At 49.0% G+C, this 15,995-nt stretch overlaps 6 protein-coding genes across 6 annotated transcripts; 5 read left to right on the forward strand and 1 right to left on the reverse strand.

Moving 5' to 3' along the window:
• Positions 1-85: 85 nt before the first annotated feature.
• Positions 86-469, reverse strand: LTR64_001993 (uncharacterized protein; the record flags this gene model as incomplete). Its single annotated transcript, XM_064896368.1, has 2 exons — positions 86-238; positions 287-469. 2 exons carry the CDS (start codon positions 467-469, stop codon positions 86-88), a joined length of 336 nt encoding a protein of 111 aa, XP_064759055.1.
• Positions 470-1,720: 1,251 nt separating this feature from the next.
• LTR64_001994 (uncharacterized protein) lies at positions 1,721-3,150 on the forward strand (the record flags this gene model as incomplete). Its single annotated transcript, XM_064896369.1, has 3 exons — positions 1,721-1,878; positions 1,967-2,954; positions 3,001-3,150. The coding sequence occupies 3 exons, from the start codon at positions 1,721-1,723 to the stop codon at positions 3,148-3,150; spliced, it is 1,296 nt and encodes a 431-aa protein (XP_064759056.1).
• A 1,149-nt stretch (positions 3,151-4,299) lies between these two features.
• Positions 4,300-6,166, forward strand: LTR64_001995 (uncharacterized protein; the record flags this gene model as incomplete). Its single annotated transcript, XM_064896370.1, has 2 exons — positions 4,300-4,586; positions 4,681-6,166. 2 exons carry the CDS (start codon positions 4,300-4,302, stop codon positions 6,164-6,166), a joined length of 1,773 nt encoding a protein of 590 aa, XP_064759057.1.
• Positions 6,167-6,940: 774 nt separating this feature from the next.
• LTR64_001996 (uncharacterized protein) lies at positions 6,941-7,726 on the forward strand (the record flags this gene model as incomplete). Its single annotated transcript, XM_064896371.1, has 1 exon — positions 6,941-7,726. The coding sequence occupies one exon, from the start codon at positions 6,941-6,943 to the stop codon at positions 7,724-7,726; it is 786 nt and encodes a 261-aa protein (XP_064759058.1).
• A 1,002-nt stretch (positions 7,727-8,728) lies between these two features.
• Positions 8,729-10,025, forward strand: LTR64_001997 (uncharacterized protein; the record flags this gene model as incomplete). Its single annotated transcript, XM_064896372.1, has 3 exons — positions 8,729-9,197; positions 9,279-9,405; positions 9,461-10,025. The coding sequence occupies 3 exons, from the start codon at positions 8,729-8,731 to the stop codon at positions 10,023-10,025; spliced, it is 1,161 nt and encodes a 386-aa protein (XP_064759059.1).
• Positions 10,026-10,605: 580 nt separating this feature from the next.
• LTR64_001998 (uncharacterized protein) lies at positions 10,606-12,122 on the forward strand (the record flags this gene model as incomplete). The annotated part of the gene is made up of 2 exons (XM_064896373.1): positions 10,606-10,719; positions 10,968-12,122. 2 exons carry the CDS (start codon positions 10,606-10,608, stop codon positions 12,120-12,122), a joined length of 1,269 nt encoding a protein of 422 aa, XP_064759060.1.
• Positions 12,123-15,995: the final 3,873 nt, after the last annotated feature.

The following is a 15,995-nucleotide window of genomic DNA, read 5'->3' on the forward strand; positions in this document are numbered from 1 at the left end:
ATGAGAAGAGGCAACGCAGCCCCTTTTGCAATAGCTAGCGCGATCACGTAGAAGAGGTCTGTAGCCCATAGCGCCTGTCGTGGTGTCAGTCTCTTTTCCCTAGTCTTCTGCCACCTGTTTCTCTCGACTTTACCTTCAAAGCGACCATGTTGTCATCAACAGACACCTCCTTCGTCCTCTGGCCAAAGCCATGTTTCACGGCAACCAGGAGGCAGGACGACGAGCAGAAAGCAGAGAACTGGTAAGCGTGTCAGCCGTTGTATTTCAAACTGCATCAACATCTTACTGATGCGACAACCACTAGAAGCTCTTCAAGGCCTATTGTCCGTTTGACGTGGAGCTTACTGACAATTCTGATTACCAGGGTGAGTGCCGTCCAGGAGATGCCCACTGCTGTCACAATGACAACGAGCGCTGCTTTGTTGTTCGAGTTGATGATCAGACGAGGCCCGTCCCATGCTTCGGACATTTGGCAGGTTTTCTGTTACCTAATGTTGCCCTCCACTGGCATTTCTATATGCATTGACCAGCAGGGAAATACTTCCTGAATCCACGGGCGAGGGGCAAGTGTTGCTTTGAACAAGAGGTGACGTTCACACCAAACGGGGTACAAGCTAGACAGGCATCCAGGTATAGGAAGTCCGGCGATGGCTCTTCCGAGAGAACCAGAGTTCAGGAGATTGAAGAAGACTTTGACAATATGGGTTGTGTGATGCAGTAGACTTCGAAAGATGTGATTGAAGAGATTTGCTGCAGTCAACAATTCAATTTCAAATGGCACACAGCAAGCACTTGTTTTCCGAATAAGCTCGCAAGCAAGGGCAATAGCAGACTCCGTGCCATGCGCTAGAACCCACCTATTAAAACAACTTTGTGCCACAGAGACATAGCTTCGAGAACACTCACGATCACCAGATGTTTCGCAAAGGTCGGTGGTACCTTCTCAAGTCTCTGACCACGCAAGGACGGGACGTAAGGGTGAACCTACCGAAGTTCCGCCAACCGAAAGTGGTCGTGATTCGGACAGTCACCTTGCCGACTTATCGAGAGCAGGCTGGTTGAAATCGTGATAGACGCTGTCCAGGGCAGGCAGATAGCCGGATTGAGTTGATGTTCGTCTGTGCAGCAGGTTGTGACTTTGGGAGTGACCTGCAGGGCTGTCCGTGTCGATCTCGATTGACTCCACTCGCCGTTGATCGCCTATCGGCTGTGTTCTTCAGCATGCAAGGGTGTACTTGCACCTGACTTTTTGCGAGCTTTGACGGCTGTCAAAGGCATTTGAAAACAGTACATGTGGTGCTGTCAATCATGCCCAAAACGCCACATTGAGCAACGAGCACACACCACTGCACTTCAATAGGAGGACGCCTCGACTCAATCAAGCCATGGCCTTATCCAGCGATGCACTTTTCGAGTATCGTTTCCGCTGTCGTTCTACGTTTCCAATTATTGACAGCGACGACTTAGAGCTGTCACCCAAGGTTGGCACTTGTCATATATGCTTTCCTTGCGAGTCGCCGTCTTTCACTTCCAACGAGGACATCTCTCAGCTTTGTTGTAACATAGCATTTGAGAGTACGCAGCAGGTTATACTCTTCTGCGCACAGCAGGGCTGAGACAAATACCCCAGTACTGTACACAGAACCGCGAACTCACTCGTCGATATCCTTGCCAGTCGTAAAGGTGGTGAACGTAGACAACGGTCATACACAAAGAAGCCATGTCTTCCAAGCCTTATGTCATGAGCCAATACAAGCCAGAAGATGCAGCCACAGAATGGACTGAGCTGGACGAGGTTACCAAAGAGGGATTTACCACCAACGACCAGCTGGATATGCAACGCATGGGTAAGAAGCAGGAGTTTAGGAGAAATTTTAGGTAAGATAATGACTGCTACCCTGCTACCCACTGTATCTGCTGGGTATTAGCAAGCAAGTTTGAGCTGTACTTATCATGTGGATTGTAGATTCCTGACCACTGTTGGCTTTACATGCTGTGTGATGGGAACATGGGAAATTCTTCTCACTTCGAATACACCAGCACTCCTTGCTGGAGGCTCGGCAGGATTGTTCTGGAGCGTTTGTTGGGCCTATTGTGGTCAATTTTTCGTGGTACTCTCACTGGCAGAGATGAGCTCTATGGCGCCGACAGCAGGCGCACAGTACCACTGGATTTCGTTGCTTGCCCCTGCTGAATACCAAAGGCTCTTGAGCTATCTCTCAGGCTGGCTGTCCACGATCTCCTGGCAATCAATTGTCGCTTTGGATTGCTACCTCGTTGGGACTATCATCCAAGGACTCATCACTGTCAACGACGAAACATATGTGGCGGCTAAATGGCAAGCTACGTTGCTCATCATCACGGTGGCGATCTTCATAACCCCGTTCAATATCTTCGCGGCAAAACACTTGCCCCTGGCTGAAGGAATTTTTGTGACGGGGCACTTCTTTGCATTCTTTCCAGTCGTTATCATTCTCCTGGTCCTGGCACCTAAAAGGTCGACAAAAGACGTCTTCCTTACTTTCTCGGACAATGGTGCTGGATGGCCAAACGTTGGATTGAGTACACTTGTCGGACAAGTCAGTGCGATTTTCTCTGTGCTCGGTTCTGACTCGGTGGCCCACATGGCAGAAGAGGTGCAGGATTCTTCCATCGTCGTACCTCGAGCCATGACGTGGAGTTTCATTGTCAATATTCCCTCGACGATCGGCTTGTTACTCACCTACCTGTACTGCATGCCGAGTGTGTCGGATGCTGTCTCGCATTCTTCTGGCTATCCTTTCCTCTATGTCTTCCAGGAAGCAACTGGTTCGGCTAGCGGTGCCACAGGATTGGCCATTGTAATTCTCTTACTCCTGGCTATGATCACTATCAGCGCCGCTGCAAGCACATCTCGTCAAACCTTTGCCTTTGCTCGAGATCATGGTCTGCCATTCTCAACCTGGCTGAGCACAGTAAGTCGGACATCGACGCTCGAAGCTCGTCAGCTGACATGTTCAGGTACACCCGAGATGGCATGTTCCTGCAAATGCGATTGTCTTCACCTGTATTTTCACTATTGTTTTGAGCTTGATCAATATCGGCAGCACAGCTGCTTTCAACGCGATGTTGTCGCTGAGCGCCACAGCTCTCATGACAACATATGTGTAAGTTCTGCACATCCTGAACTCTTGTTCTCCACTAATGCCTTTAGAATCTCGATCGGTTGTGTGATAGACACCAGACGAAGACGGACGGAGATGCTTCCCCACGCAAGATGGAGCTTGGGTCGTTATGGCATGCCTATAAACATTATCTCCCTGGTATATTCCTGCTGGAGTTTCTTCTGTGAGACTTCTACTCTTTCAACTCGTTCTCTTCTGACGTTTTTCCAGGGAGTTTCTGGCCGAATGCTTACCAACCAACAGCTCAGAACATGAACTGGGCTTGTGTCTTGTTCGTTGGTCTCATGGGACTTTCTGGCGTGCTTTATTTGACTCATGCAAAGAAATACGATGGACCTGTATCTCGTGCACAGAGATACCTGTAAATGACTGGAGTAACACAATGAAATGTTGATAGCAGCACATCCCCGAACGGTCCGCCTTCATGCACAATAAAACGATTGCGTTGCGAAGCAGAGTTTCTATGAGCTGGGTTCACCCGTCGTTGCATAATAGACTTCAGTCGCACCTTCTCTTGTGAATGTGCTGTGTAACTGACAGAAACTGAGAGTGCAGGGTGTGGCCCTTCCCGTAGCCTCGATAATTGTAGAGACTGCCTGCTTTACGGAGAGGTAGTGGTTCCAAAGCGGCAAAGAAGTTCTACAAGCAGCCAATCACGCCTTTTCTAAAAGCTCAAGACGCGTCTGGACGCGTACCGTAACAGATTCCTCTTTCCTTCAAACCTTCCGGTTCCTGTCTTGACTACCTCTACCATCAAGTACTGCGAACCTATGGACGGATTGGGAGTTTGCTTTGACCACCAGCCAGTGTTTCTCCGCATATCAATAATGCGGAGCAGCGAGCTGCATCTCGACATGCTGGTTTGCTCGACCCCAACACACGGGGCGTACCTACCGAACATATAACTAATAAGATTTGCAAAGTGGCTTGCTCGTGAGTAGTAGGACCTGACTCGTGATCGACCACGGCATGTATTCCTGCTGAAGGGTTCGTTCGTTATGGACATAATACTGAGCTGCTCGGTCCGAGGTCATAAAACAGCTTCGACTTCCCAACTACTAGTCTGTTGTTTCAAAGCATCACATCGATACACCACAATCATTGAGCTATAGCGTTCACTAGCAGGTCGTTCAAAATGGGATCGTATGCACCAACTGTCAGCGACGACGCTCTGAGGCTCAAAATGCCTGAGGCAAGAGAATTCCTTGGTGGTGACCTCCTTGCACAGTCCATAGCAGCTCTGGGCTGTGACGTGGCTTTCGGCCTGCATGGAGGACATCTTGATGCTTTCCTGACCGGCTGTTCTGATGCCAACATTAGATTGATCGACACTCGCCATGAAACCGTGGCAGTTCAGGCTGCGGAAGGTTACGCCAAAATCTCAGGCAAGGTCGGCGTGTGCTTTGTGACCGCCAATAGTGGGTAAGTGGTGAAGACAATGGTATATTCACGATTGACGGTCGTTATCTAGCTTTTCAAACGGCCTACCGGGCTTAGCTACTGCTTTTGCAGATAGATCACCCATCTTCTGTATCACGTCGAGCCCACCACTGCGGGATGCCGAAACGAACTGTTTGCAGGGCTTTCACGATCAAGTTGTTTTGGCGAAGCCCATCACAAAATTCGCCCACAGAGTGACAAACGTCGAGGAGATCCCTCGTATAGTTTCGTACGCGTGGAGGACGGCTGTTGCAGGGGCCCCGGGTCCTGTTCTGATTGACTTCCCTATAGACATTTTGTTCTCACCTCCACGACTTGAGAGCATTGCGTGGGGAGCGATCAATCGTCCTCTACCCTATGCTCCTGCACCTGCACCTGAGGCTGTGGATGAAGCACTTCAACTTTGGACACAAGCGAAACGGCCAGTTCTTCTCACTGGAACAGGTGCTCGCGGGAAGGACTTTGCGAACCAGTTCCTAAAGCTGGCTGAAATGACCAATACACCAGTATTTTACAGCTCGAAATATGGTAGTGTAATACCATATGGCCACAAGTTACGTGGTGGACCTGCTAGTCGACTAGCTCTACTACCAATGATCAAAGAACAGTCCCCAGACCTGATGATTTTGCTGGGTGCAAGAACCGGCTTCTTGCTCGGTGGCCGAAGTGGTGCGATCCTGCCAAATTCAGGCTGCAAGTTCATTCAGGTTGATACCGATGGTGGCGAAATCGGCAAGAGTCATGCGATCGATTGCGGCATTGTGTCTAGTTCGCAGCAATTTGTGCATGCCATGCTTTCTGCAATCTCGCGTACTAACAACTTCGCAAGTTCTGAGGGATGGATCCAGACTGCATCCTCTCTAAAAGACATTCCAGGCGCGGCTGACAACGAACCTGAAGAACTGAATTCAGGCCGACTACATCCTGTTCATGCATACAGAGAGCTGTTCAAGTCATTACCTGCGGGCGCTATAGTGTGCATTGACGGTGGCGAAGTCGGTCAATGGTCGCTCGAGTTACTTGAACATTCTCGTGCTAGCTTGGCCATGGTTGCGACGGGTTACTTAGGGTTCTTAGGTAATGGCTGGGGATACGCTCTAGGCGCTGCTGTTGCAGAGCCTTCCAAACTGGTCTTGAACCTGCATGGAGACGGATCAGCCGGATTCCATCTGCAAGAGCTGGACACCTATGCTCGATTCAGTCTGAACATCCTCACAGTCATAGGGAACAACTACGCCTGGGGCATGTCACAAGCAGGGCAGGATCTTTTGTATGGAGAGACTGTTTCAGCTCGACAAGCCTCCAAGCTCAGTCCACATGCCGAGTACGAGACTGTTGCAGCCGGTTTGCAATGTGCTTCAGCTCGAGTTGACAAGATTGCTGACATTCGAGGTGCCGTTGACAATCTGCTCAAGGCTGGCAAGCCAGGCTTATTGAATCTCATCGTCTCGGATAAACCGATACATGCAGTGACCAAGTCAATGCTGAACGTGGACGTTGGCAAGAACTGGATCGTGGTGCCATATTACGATAATATCCCGCGACCACATTACGAAATTTGAGTTCATCTCTTTCCTTGGGAATTGCTTCTAGTGAAGTGGACACTTCAAGCGACGTTACAGGTCGTCTACGGAGAACAAAACGTAAACACTTCCCTGCCACTTTTATATGACGTCGTTTACAGCATCAGCGTCGCTGTTCGCAGTCTCATAGCCACGAGTATGAGTTCTTGAGGCTCTGGTCTGAAATGGGCTGATAACGTTGGCAATTTGATGGGCGCCTAACGGCGACGCATCCTTGTCCTTTCGCACGATGTGCTGGCGAGCTTGTTTCTTGTTCTCACACTAAATGCACAGCGGCTTCTTAGCTGACCGAGCGAGCACCACGGTTCGCACAGCAGGTACGTACCGATGCCGCTGTACAGTGGTGGTGTTATGGATACATGCAATGTAGACTTTGAGCTCCGTTCGCCGCGCGGCATCGGCATCTGGGCATGCATATGTCATTAGCGGACGACCATGCCTTAAATCCTGGTCGCGGCAGTGGTTGTCAGGGTATGCATACTTGTCGGGCACTTTACCCGTGATGGCTGCACCTGTGCTGTGCCTTCGAGTTACAGGCACCTTGCTGGCACAAGCGGCTTATAACATGACCCTGGATGTGCACGAAATGCCTTCTCTATCACTCCTTTGTCAACCTCATCACCTGCCCTTTTTGTGCATACACAGACCATTAGGCCACATACTATTGTGGTTTGATGTAGGAATCGATGTCAACAAACCTTGCGATAACAGAGTTCAGAAACTATAAACAGTCTCTCGGTACAAGGTCCGAAAATGGCGGCCGTGGGAAATGCCCGGGTGGACACCATTGAAGCCGACCATATTGAGGATCATGACTCTACTCTAGGTGAGGACGAGTCTACGTATACTCAATCCTTGAGGTCAAGTCTGCTCACAAGCGTTTCTAAGAATGGTAGAGGTTATCATAAATACAAGGATGGGCAGTATATGTTGCCTGAGGATGAAAAGGAACAAGAGAGACTCGACATGCAACACACCATGCTACTAAAGCTGTTTGGCGGGAAACTCATCCTTGCGCCTGTGAAGGACGAAGAACTACTGCATGCCCTGGACCTGGGCACAGGGACGGGAATATGGGCTATCGATTTTGCTGATGTGCATCCGAATTGTCAGGTCCTTGGCATCGACTTGAGTCCGACCCAACCTTCATTCGTCCCACCAAACTGCAAGTTCGAGGTCGATGATTACGAGTCAGAGTGGACTTTCAAGCAGAGATTCAACCTCGTACATGGTCGGATGATGCTGACATCGATCGAAAGACCAGAAGAGCTGTTCAAGAACACGTATGACAGCCTTGTCCCAGGTGGTTGGTTCGAGCTCCAAGATCTGTACATGCCAATACCTTCAGATGATGGCACCACAGAAGGCACTACATGGGACGATTGGAACAATGGCCTTGAATTGGCCATCCAGAGAATTGGCCGTGACACCCGCTTACCCGCACGGTATGAAGGGTTGATGACCCAGACCGGCTTCATCAATGTAGAAAAGCGCATTTACAAACTGCCGTCAATTCCTGGCCAAAAGACAAATACCTGAAGGAGTTGGGAACATGGAATCTCATCAACATGGTCGACGGGCTAGAAGGGTATACCGTTCGTTTGTTTACCAAGGTCCTGGGTATGAGTATCGAGGAAGTCGAAGTACTGACGATGAAATTAAGAAAAGACTGTTACAACAAGAAGATTCATGCATACTGGCCGATGTGAGTTACGAACAAGCAGTTCTACCGGGAATTATCGACGCTAACAAATCTCAGCTACGTTGTCTATGGTCAGAAACCTTTCTGATTGACTCGATCGTGTTGGGAGGTCAAGGACAACCACTGCCCTTTTTCTTTCGAAAGCGAAGTGCTCGATTGAGACTTTGCGAGATTTTGTGATGGTGATTGGTTCGACAAGATGCCGCCGTGATCGTGGCGGCTATCGTTGCATTAGTCGCAGGTCTTGCCTGCATCCGTGCCGCCTTTAGCGTGTGCGTATCCATTTTCTTGCAATCTTCAGAGCAAGCGACATCAATCATGAACTGTACAGAATGCTTCGATTGCATAAATCACGATGGAAGCTTAGACCATGCCTGCATACCGCGGTAGCATCTCGACGCTTACTTCCTTGCTTGTTTATCAAGGTTTCATTATTGGAGGGGCACGATGTGCTCAGAAACGGCACATATAACTTTTGATCTAACCAATTCTCTGGTCACTCACACACAACAGACAAAATGCTTCAGCTACCTAGTCTGAGTGGGTCGACTTTTATCGACACTTGCTTGCTGCTGCTTGCTGGCTGGACAGTCTGGACGATTCAAGCATATCGTCGACTCAGCCATATCCCCGGCCCAAGGACGTGGGGCTTATCGGTATGGCCACTCCTTGACATGCATCGCCGAGGTTCGATATATCACGGATTCGGATAACTCTCTGAGAAATATGGTCGACTTGTCAGAATCGCTCCAAACACAGTGCTCACATCTGACACGGATGTCGTACGTCGAATGAATGCACCCCGATCACCATATACGCGTGCCGAGTGGTATGTCTCAATGCGCATGGTGCAGGACGAGGACAACTTGATCACCCTCACGAATGAGAAGGAGCACGACGAACGTCGAAAGAAGATGGCTGCCGGTTACTCGGGTAAGGACAACCTGACGCTTGAGCGAGACCTGGACGACTGTATTCTTGACCTCTGCAACCTGATCGAGAGCCGTTATGCCGTTGATGCGGCAGCAGAATCTAGCCAGCTCAAACCGATGGACCTTGCTCGAAAGATACAATACTTCACCGTCGATGTCATGTCAAAGGTCTCTCTTGGGCTCAACTTCCACGATCTCAGAGACGACAACGACAATTTCGAGTATATCAATGAGATCGAGACTATGTTCCCAAAGATCTTCTCCACATGCTGCACTCCTCGCGTCCTTATGTTTTTGACTGATATTAGATTCCTCAAACTGTTTGCACCACAGGCCACTGCGAAGTTGGGTATGGGCAAGGTTCTGGCAATTACTCGTAAGTACTTGCATCAACACGTACTGGTTGCTACCCTTTGACGTGTTCACCTAAACAGCTTCATAAGCTAACAGTTGGCAGAGAAGTTGGTAGCTGAGCACTTCGATGCGGAGAAGAATGTGGTCGTGCACAAGCCTGATATGCTGGACTCGTTCATGAAGCATGGCTTGACACAGGAACAAGCTGAGCAAGAGAGTGTGTTGCAACTGTAAGTACTGACTGTGTCATGAGGACATTGTATATGGGCTAACGGATCGAACCAGGCTTGCAGGTTCTGATACCTCAGCAACAGGAATGCGAAGCACGATGTTCAATTTGATCAGCAGCCCAAGAGCTTACAACAAGCTCATGACAGAAGTCGACGCTGCTATAGCAGTAGGTAAAATACCTCGTGATCTGAACCAGGTAATTTCAGATTCTGCGGCTCGAGAGCTACCCTATCTTCAAGCTTGTATAAAGGAAGGTCTGCGATGGCTCCCACCAATCGTTGGAATGCTGGCAAAAGAGACACCTCCGCAAGGAGATACCATAGATGGCTATTTCGTGCCAGGAGGTGTCTCTGTTGCCTGGAGTGCGAAAGCCATATATCAAAATACCGCACTTTTCGGTCCTGATCCCAAGGCTTTCCGACCAGATCGGTGGATTCATACCTCAGAAGGTGGCGACGAGCCATCCCGAGACAAGATAGCTGCTATGGAGAAGAACAATGATCTGATTTTCGGCAACGGGAAGTACACGTGCCTTGGTAAGCCCGTCGCAATGCTAGAGCTGAACAAGCTCTATGTCGAGCTTTTGCGCAGGTTTGAGTTTGGCCTCATGAACCCTTAGAATGGCTGGCTGAACCCTAATGGGTGCTTCGGGATCTGGTTTCAAAAGGACCTGTGGGTCACAGTGAGAAGACGAAACGTGTCAGTTTAAATACTGGAAAGATCAGTAAGCAAGTTGATATTGACATGGTTAACCTTGAACCTAGTATTTCGCATGTCGCCGTTGCTTGTCTTTTTCAATGATTTGCATTCTATATCTGCTAGTCGTTCCAGTAAGCCGCTGCCCGTCATGACCTCAGTCTAAAATAGACGATACTCTCAAACGGAAATAGCAACGTGAGTACGGACGCCATCGTTACAAGAGATGTAGTCATACGATCTGTGATATATAGATACGCGCACTGCTCTTTGTGGATCATGTGGGAACTGCATTGATTAGCTACGATAATAGTAGCAGGGGTGATAGTAGCAGGAGGGTCTCCGGAGAGAGATGCACAATTTCTAGAAGGTTTTCGATTTGACGTCACTCAGCCGCACGTGTGGACGCGTTGAGGCGTGATTTTGCACGTAACTGTTCATCTTGTGCTTGTTTCAAAATCTATCATGACTGCATGATACCACAAAGATGCTGTGTTTGCATCATGCAGACCTTCAATTTCACAGTACATACGACGGGGATTGTGCAGATTCACGATGCTCTTTCTTGCCTAGCAAGATTCGACGAGAACATCGTCCTCGAGGCGAATGCTAACGAGGTAGGTTTCACTCTCGAGTCTAATCCATTTAGCTCACTGGTTCTTAGCTTCGGATTTCAGGCCTGAACTCTTCTAAAACTGCATACGCGTCTTTCTTGTTTGATTCGGCCACTTTCTTTGAGAAGTACCACTTTTCTGCATCTGCTGGCCGACCATCAGTCAGAGAAGCACCAAGAACATGGACTTGTAGACTTCAGAACAGGGTACTCGCTCTCTACACTGCTCTATGTCTTATCTGACCAGTACAGGCTTTGCTGTCAGTCTTCCGACGACGACAAACTAATAACAAGGAGAATGAGAACAATATCGAAAAGTGCGAATTTGAACTTCAATCTCATCCCGAAAATAGACTCGTTGTCAAGCTATTTTGCCGTCCCAGTATCATCAAGACGTTCAGGCTGACCTTTGAAACGGCAGACATTCTTCACGCTACCTTTGACAAACAAGCCTCCCAAAACACATGGACACTATCGGCAAGGACACTACGAGATGTGGTTAACTACTTTGGTCCTAAAACCGAACACGTCGATTGGTCGCTGCATGAGCACAACATCACCTTTACAAGTTACACCGAGAAGGTCCAAGTCGGTAAAGAAATCATTCGACAGCCAGCACACACGTCAGTTGGCCTCAGCAAACAAGATTTTGATCAATGCAACATCGAGCCAGGTGTTCACGTCAGCATTCCTGTCAAGGACTTTCGATTCATCGTGGCACATGCAGATACGATGAAATCAGCCGTAAGAGTAGCTTATTCGCAAGGACAAAGACCAGCGCAGTTTACGTATGGTTCAGGTGGACTAGCAGCACAGTTTACGTTAATGACCAAAGGCACAAGTACCGCGGTGTCTAATGCTTCAAGAGCGGCAACTCCAGCACGAGGACTCTCCGTCAGGCCTGTCTCTCAGCCGCCCACTAGTGTGAGAGCTCAATCCGGAACCAGGACAACGCAAAATGACACATCACCCACGCGACCAGAGCGCAATGGTGTATTAGCAACAAGACAGCCACCAGCCGCAATTAGTGGCGAAGGCCATGCACGAGAGCCGGTCGCACACAACCGAGTGGGAAGAGATGCCCAAGCTCAGGCTAGATCAAGAATCTCGACTTCAGGGTTCATCGAAACGCCAGCACCGTCAGCAAGTAACAACCCCGACAGCATGTTCTTCCCAGCCGCTGAAGATGAGGACGCCTCTTGGGATCCAGTAGATTATGCTGATGAGCCAGACATGGTCAAATGGGATGATGGCAGTTTCCACAATCCTTCAGCGATATCTTCTCGGAGGCTGAGAGACACCCAGAGCTTCGACACTTCGTTCAGGAACGAGCGTGAGCCACTCGGCTCTGATCTTGGACTGGTGCCTACACAAAGGTTGAGCCAAATCCAGGGTTTGTTCGATTAGCTCGCAAGCCTACAAACCTCGGCCAGAACCTTGAGTTCGATGGCTGCTTGAACGCAAGAACGTCGCCATGGGAAACACGCTTTGCAACATATCTCAGTGTGCCTAATACCAGATGACGCCGAGAATAGCAAAAACTTTTTAAGGCGAGCTATATCAGCAGGCCATTTGCTACTCGCCGCCTTCGATACGCAGTCCAGACATTTGCCTCGATTATGCTCCAGTGCTCCTTCGCTGTTCCCTCTCGACCAACAAGGAGACGCTCACATGATCGAGCCTGACTAGAGCTGCAAGCAGCGATCTGGACATCTTCACGACTGACTTTCCATGTGATCCACTACTAACAGCAGACAAAGCGATTGTCGGCAATACGCAAGTCACGCAAGAAAGGGAATGCATGGTAGAGTTCGCTTTGCCATGCCACGAAGGTGCTGCACAAGTTGGTACATACCTTTCAAAGTCAAGGGGAAGTACCACTCTCTAGCCCTCTTGGTGTGGCAAACGGCTCACTACCTGCCCCAAACCCGCCTGAGCAAGTCAGTAATGCTTTTTCTTCCTGTGAGCACGCCAATTGCTCCGATCCCTGGTGCCAACAGCGCGGCGGGCCACGAATGTTTTCTACACACTCCTCGAGCAGGATACAGGATTTGTGCTGATGTTCGTTCCCAGGTAAAAGTCCTAAACGTTTGATCGACCATCGATTGCCGCCATGTCCAAGCACGTCAACATCGATCTCTCCTGTCAGATTGTCCTTGATATGCAGACACTGGACTTACACAAGCATGTACTAGAGACTGCATCGTTGTTATCCACGGTATCAGCCTTCTCCGGACGGGTTGAAAGTGTTAGAACTTTCAACCAAATTTGTCCAGTCTGCCATCAAGAGCAGTCTGCATATGCTAGAGACCGCTGAGTGAACGCTATCCAGTAGATATGTTCTCTTCACAAATGGCGTCACCGCAAAGCTCAGCTGAGAAGACTCGATCCCTGACACAGCTACAATGATAAGATATTCTGCGAGCCCGGTCGAGTGCCCGATTCTTAAAGCCCCATGCCAACGAATCCGAAGTGCAACGGTACAGACTGTTTTCTCTTCGTCGACTCATAGCCAGCATCACGGAAGTCTGACTCGATGATCTTGTGTCTGGCTGTTACCGAGTCATTTATGAGCCTGTCATGTATAAGAGTTCCGCTGCTGCATTCCCACCGCCACAGCTTGGGAGACGTGGTATAGTGGCTTGTGGTGTGTTGGGACTCAATTCATGCAGGTTGGGGCAGATGGTTCACGTAGCTATCGACTCGTTTTGTCGCGCGAACGAAACAGCTGATGAGTCGATTCAAACGAAATGGAGGAGAGATGATATAAGTAGACGAGGAAGACCCGTCGTAAGTCGCCTCTCTACTTCATTGAACCATACAACCAGTCTACTGGAATCCTAAACGAAAGCGCTCCTAGCACTACAGACGCCTCATTCTTTCAGCCATGTCTTCACGAAACATGAAAGCAATTCCCGAACCCAACTCCTTGCATACACCTGGAAACAACCCCTACTTTGTATGGCGGTGGTGCATTGGTTGTAACATGTACACGTCCATGCCGAGATGATCCGATGTGTGCGACGTGCATCGAAAATGTGCATACACGTCTCCTGAAGGCAAGAACCTGTGTCAGGAGAAGGTCCTCCCAGGATCTCGTTCGTGCGACGAACATTTGTGCAAACGGAAAGACGGATGGTGCCGTCGCTATCCAAAGCAATGGATACAAGGACTTCGCGTTCCATATGTTTGTATGGGTTGCATATGTCGAGGATGCAAATTGACGACACACGACGACATTTACTACGAAAACAAGTTAATATGCTTCGCCTGTCACGCCGCGGCTATTCTACCTAATCGTCGAAAGCGTTGAGTGCCATAAATCACCAGCATCAGCTCTCGATCACAAACAGTACAGGGCTTGCAATCCAAAGCGATGACACCACCTCATCGTGCAACTCTCTCTTAACAAGAAGCCACCGAGGTACCAGCATAAACACAGATGGGGAAGTATCGAAGTACTGTTGAGCTTGAGCTGGTTGAGGTGCTTGCGAGATGGGTGCCATGTACAGGGACGGTGCAGCAGCAGTATTCGGAGAGCTGGAGCTGCAATTCAGATGATGTTCGGTTTCACTAAGTCAGTGCACATTGTACGACATGATTGTTAGCTAGCTTGAAGACAGCAACAATCATTAGTGCTTGAATATACCTCTAACGCCCATTCTAGCCGTAGCCTTCTATACTAGTCGTAGACTCAACAGCTCCTCCGAGTCAACGTACTTCACAATCGTGTTCATCTTGATGAGGTAGGGAAGTGAACTTGCACAGAGTCAGCTTAGTTGACGAACACACTTCGTCGTCCCACTAATACACTGCACTAAAACCGGCAATAGTGAAGAACCGAAAACTGTACCATCCCGGGGTCACTGCACCCTGGTTAACGAGATTCCCTTTATGGCGGTCGATTATTCGTGGCTTCAATTAGTTCACAGCACTGCTCGTTGACCACTTCAACCAAGGTAACTATCTAGACCCTGACTGAATACATTGGGCTAGCTCCTGCTAAGCATATGTGCGTCCTATCGTACCGCGGAATGAAGTAAGGGAAAGCATTGTTGAAAGCTCAATAAATAATTGTCATTGATGAATGTAAATAAACAGATCATACGCCTTAGCTCTAGCTGTTGTTGGGAAAACAGCGAGCGCCCTGAAAACCAGCCCAAGTCTCTGCACTTATTCATAGCCAAAAGACCAGCTCGAACATCCCAGCTTATGATGTCGTGTTGTTTTGTATTCAGTAAGTGCAGCTGTAGCCATCCAATATCGACCTGCTTCCACCTAAAAGCAATGCAAAATCACATCCGTCGGAAAGTAGGACTGCGAGTCTGTTGACCATAAAGATGTCTGATATTTCAGAGACACTAATGTCCAATCCTATCGTTGAAGTATATCACGAAGGCTAATGTGAGCTCGCTTTTCCGTGGACGGGTCTTCTGCAGGCTTAGTTGCAGGAGGATCACGATCTTTGGGGTCCCTCTTTTTTTTGTCCGAGGTTCTCTTCCGGTAACGGCGCTGTGTTGCCAAACACTTCTCACACATTTTAAAAGCACCCAAGCCAGCTTTGACACGGCTAAAGCATTTGACGCAAACGTGAGCTATACATGCCTCGGCGAACCCGCCACGAGGTTTTTCGTACCTATGACGTTGGCAGAGAGGACACTTGCAGCCTGCGGGGAGTGTAACGTTTCCACTGGCACGAGCCGCGTCGCAAGCTGGGCATCCGTCTAGGAAATCTGGGGCGTTTTGAGGCGCCGACATTGCGCTATCCACAAATTCCTCTAATTGGTGCTTGGCGTAACGGACTAGTAGTTTGAATGTAAGTACTTTCTTGTAATACTTGTGCAAGACAGATTTGTACTGTATGAACTCTTCATATTGACAGATCGCAGGACAGGGAATAGGCAGGATATTCTTATATGCCTTGATGAGCCTTCGTTTGGCTTGCTCGTCGACTCAGACTGAGCCATGACAGAGTATTTCCGTTCGTCTCATGGGACACAACTTAAGAGTCGAGGCTGCGGCTTGAAACGTTGAACAGGGAGAGGACGTTGCGTAGGCTGCTGCGCAGGATGGACTAAGACGCTGTCAGAAGAGCATACGTGTGCGAAGTTGTTCATTGTATTGAGTCAGCATGAATCTCTTCAAGCTAAGGTTCTACTCCGTCTCGTCGGCGATAAAGAAGAGGTATAATGAGATGATACAACGAGCTAGAACGAATGGAAAAGCGGAAGTACAATTAAAGCTCAATAGAGATTTTCATTGATGAATATAAACGTTGAC

The sequence above is a fragment of the Lithohypha guttulata genome, assembly GCF_036872675.1.
Source record: "Lithohypha guttulata strain CCFEE 5908 chromosome Unknown scaffold_1, whole genome shotgun sequence".
Taxonomy (NCBI): Eukaryota; Fungi; Ascomycota; class Eurotiomycetes; order Chaetothyriales; family Trichomeriaceae; genus Lithohypha; species Lithohypha guttulata.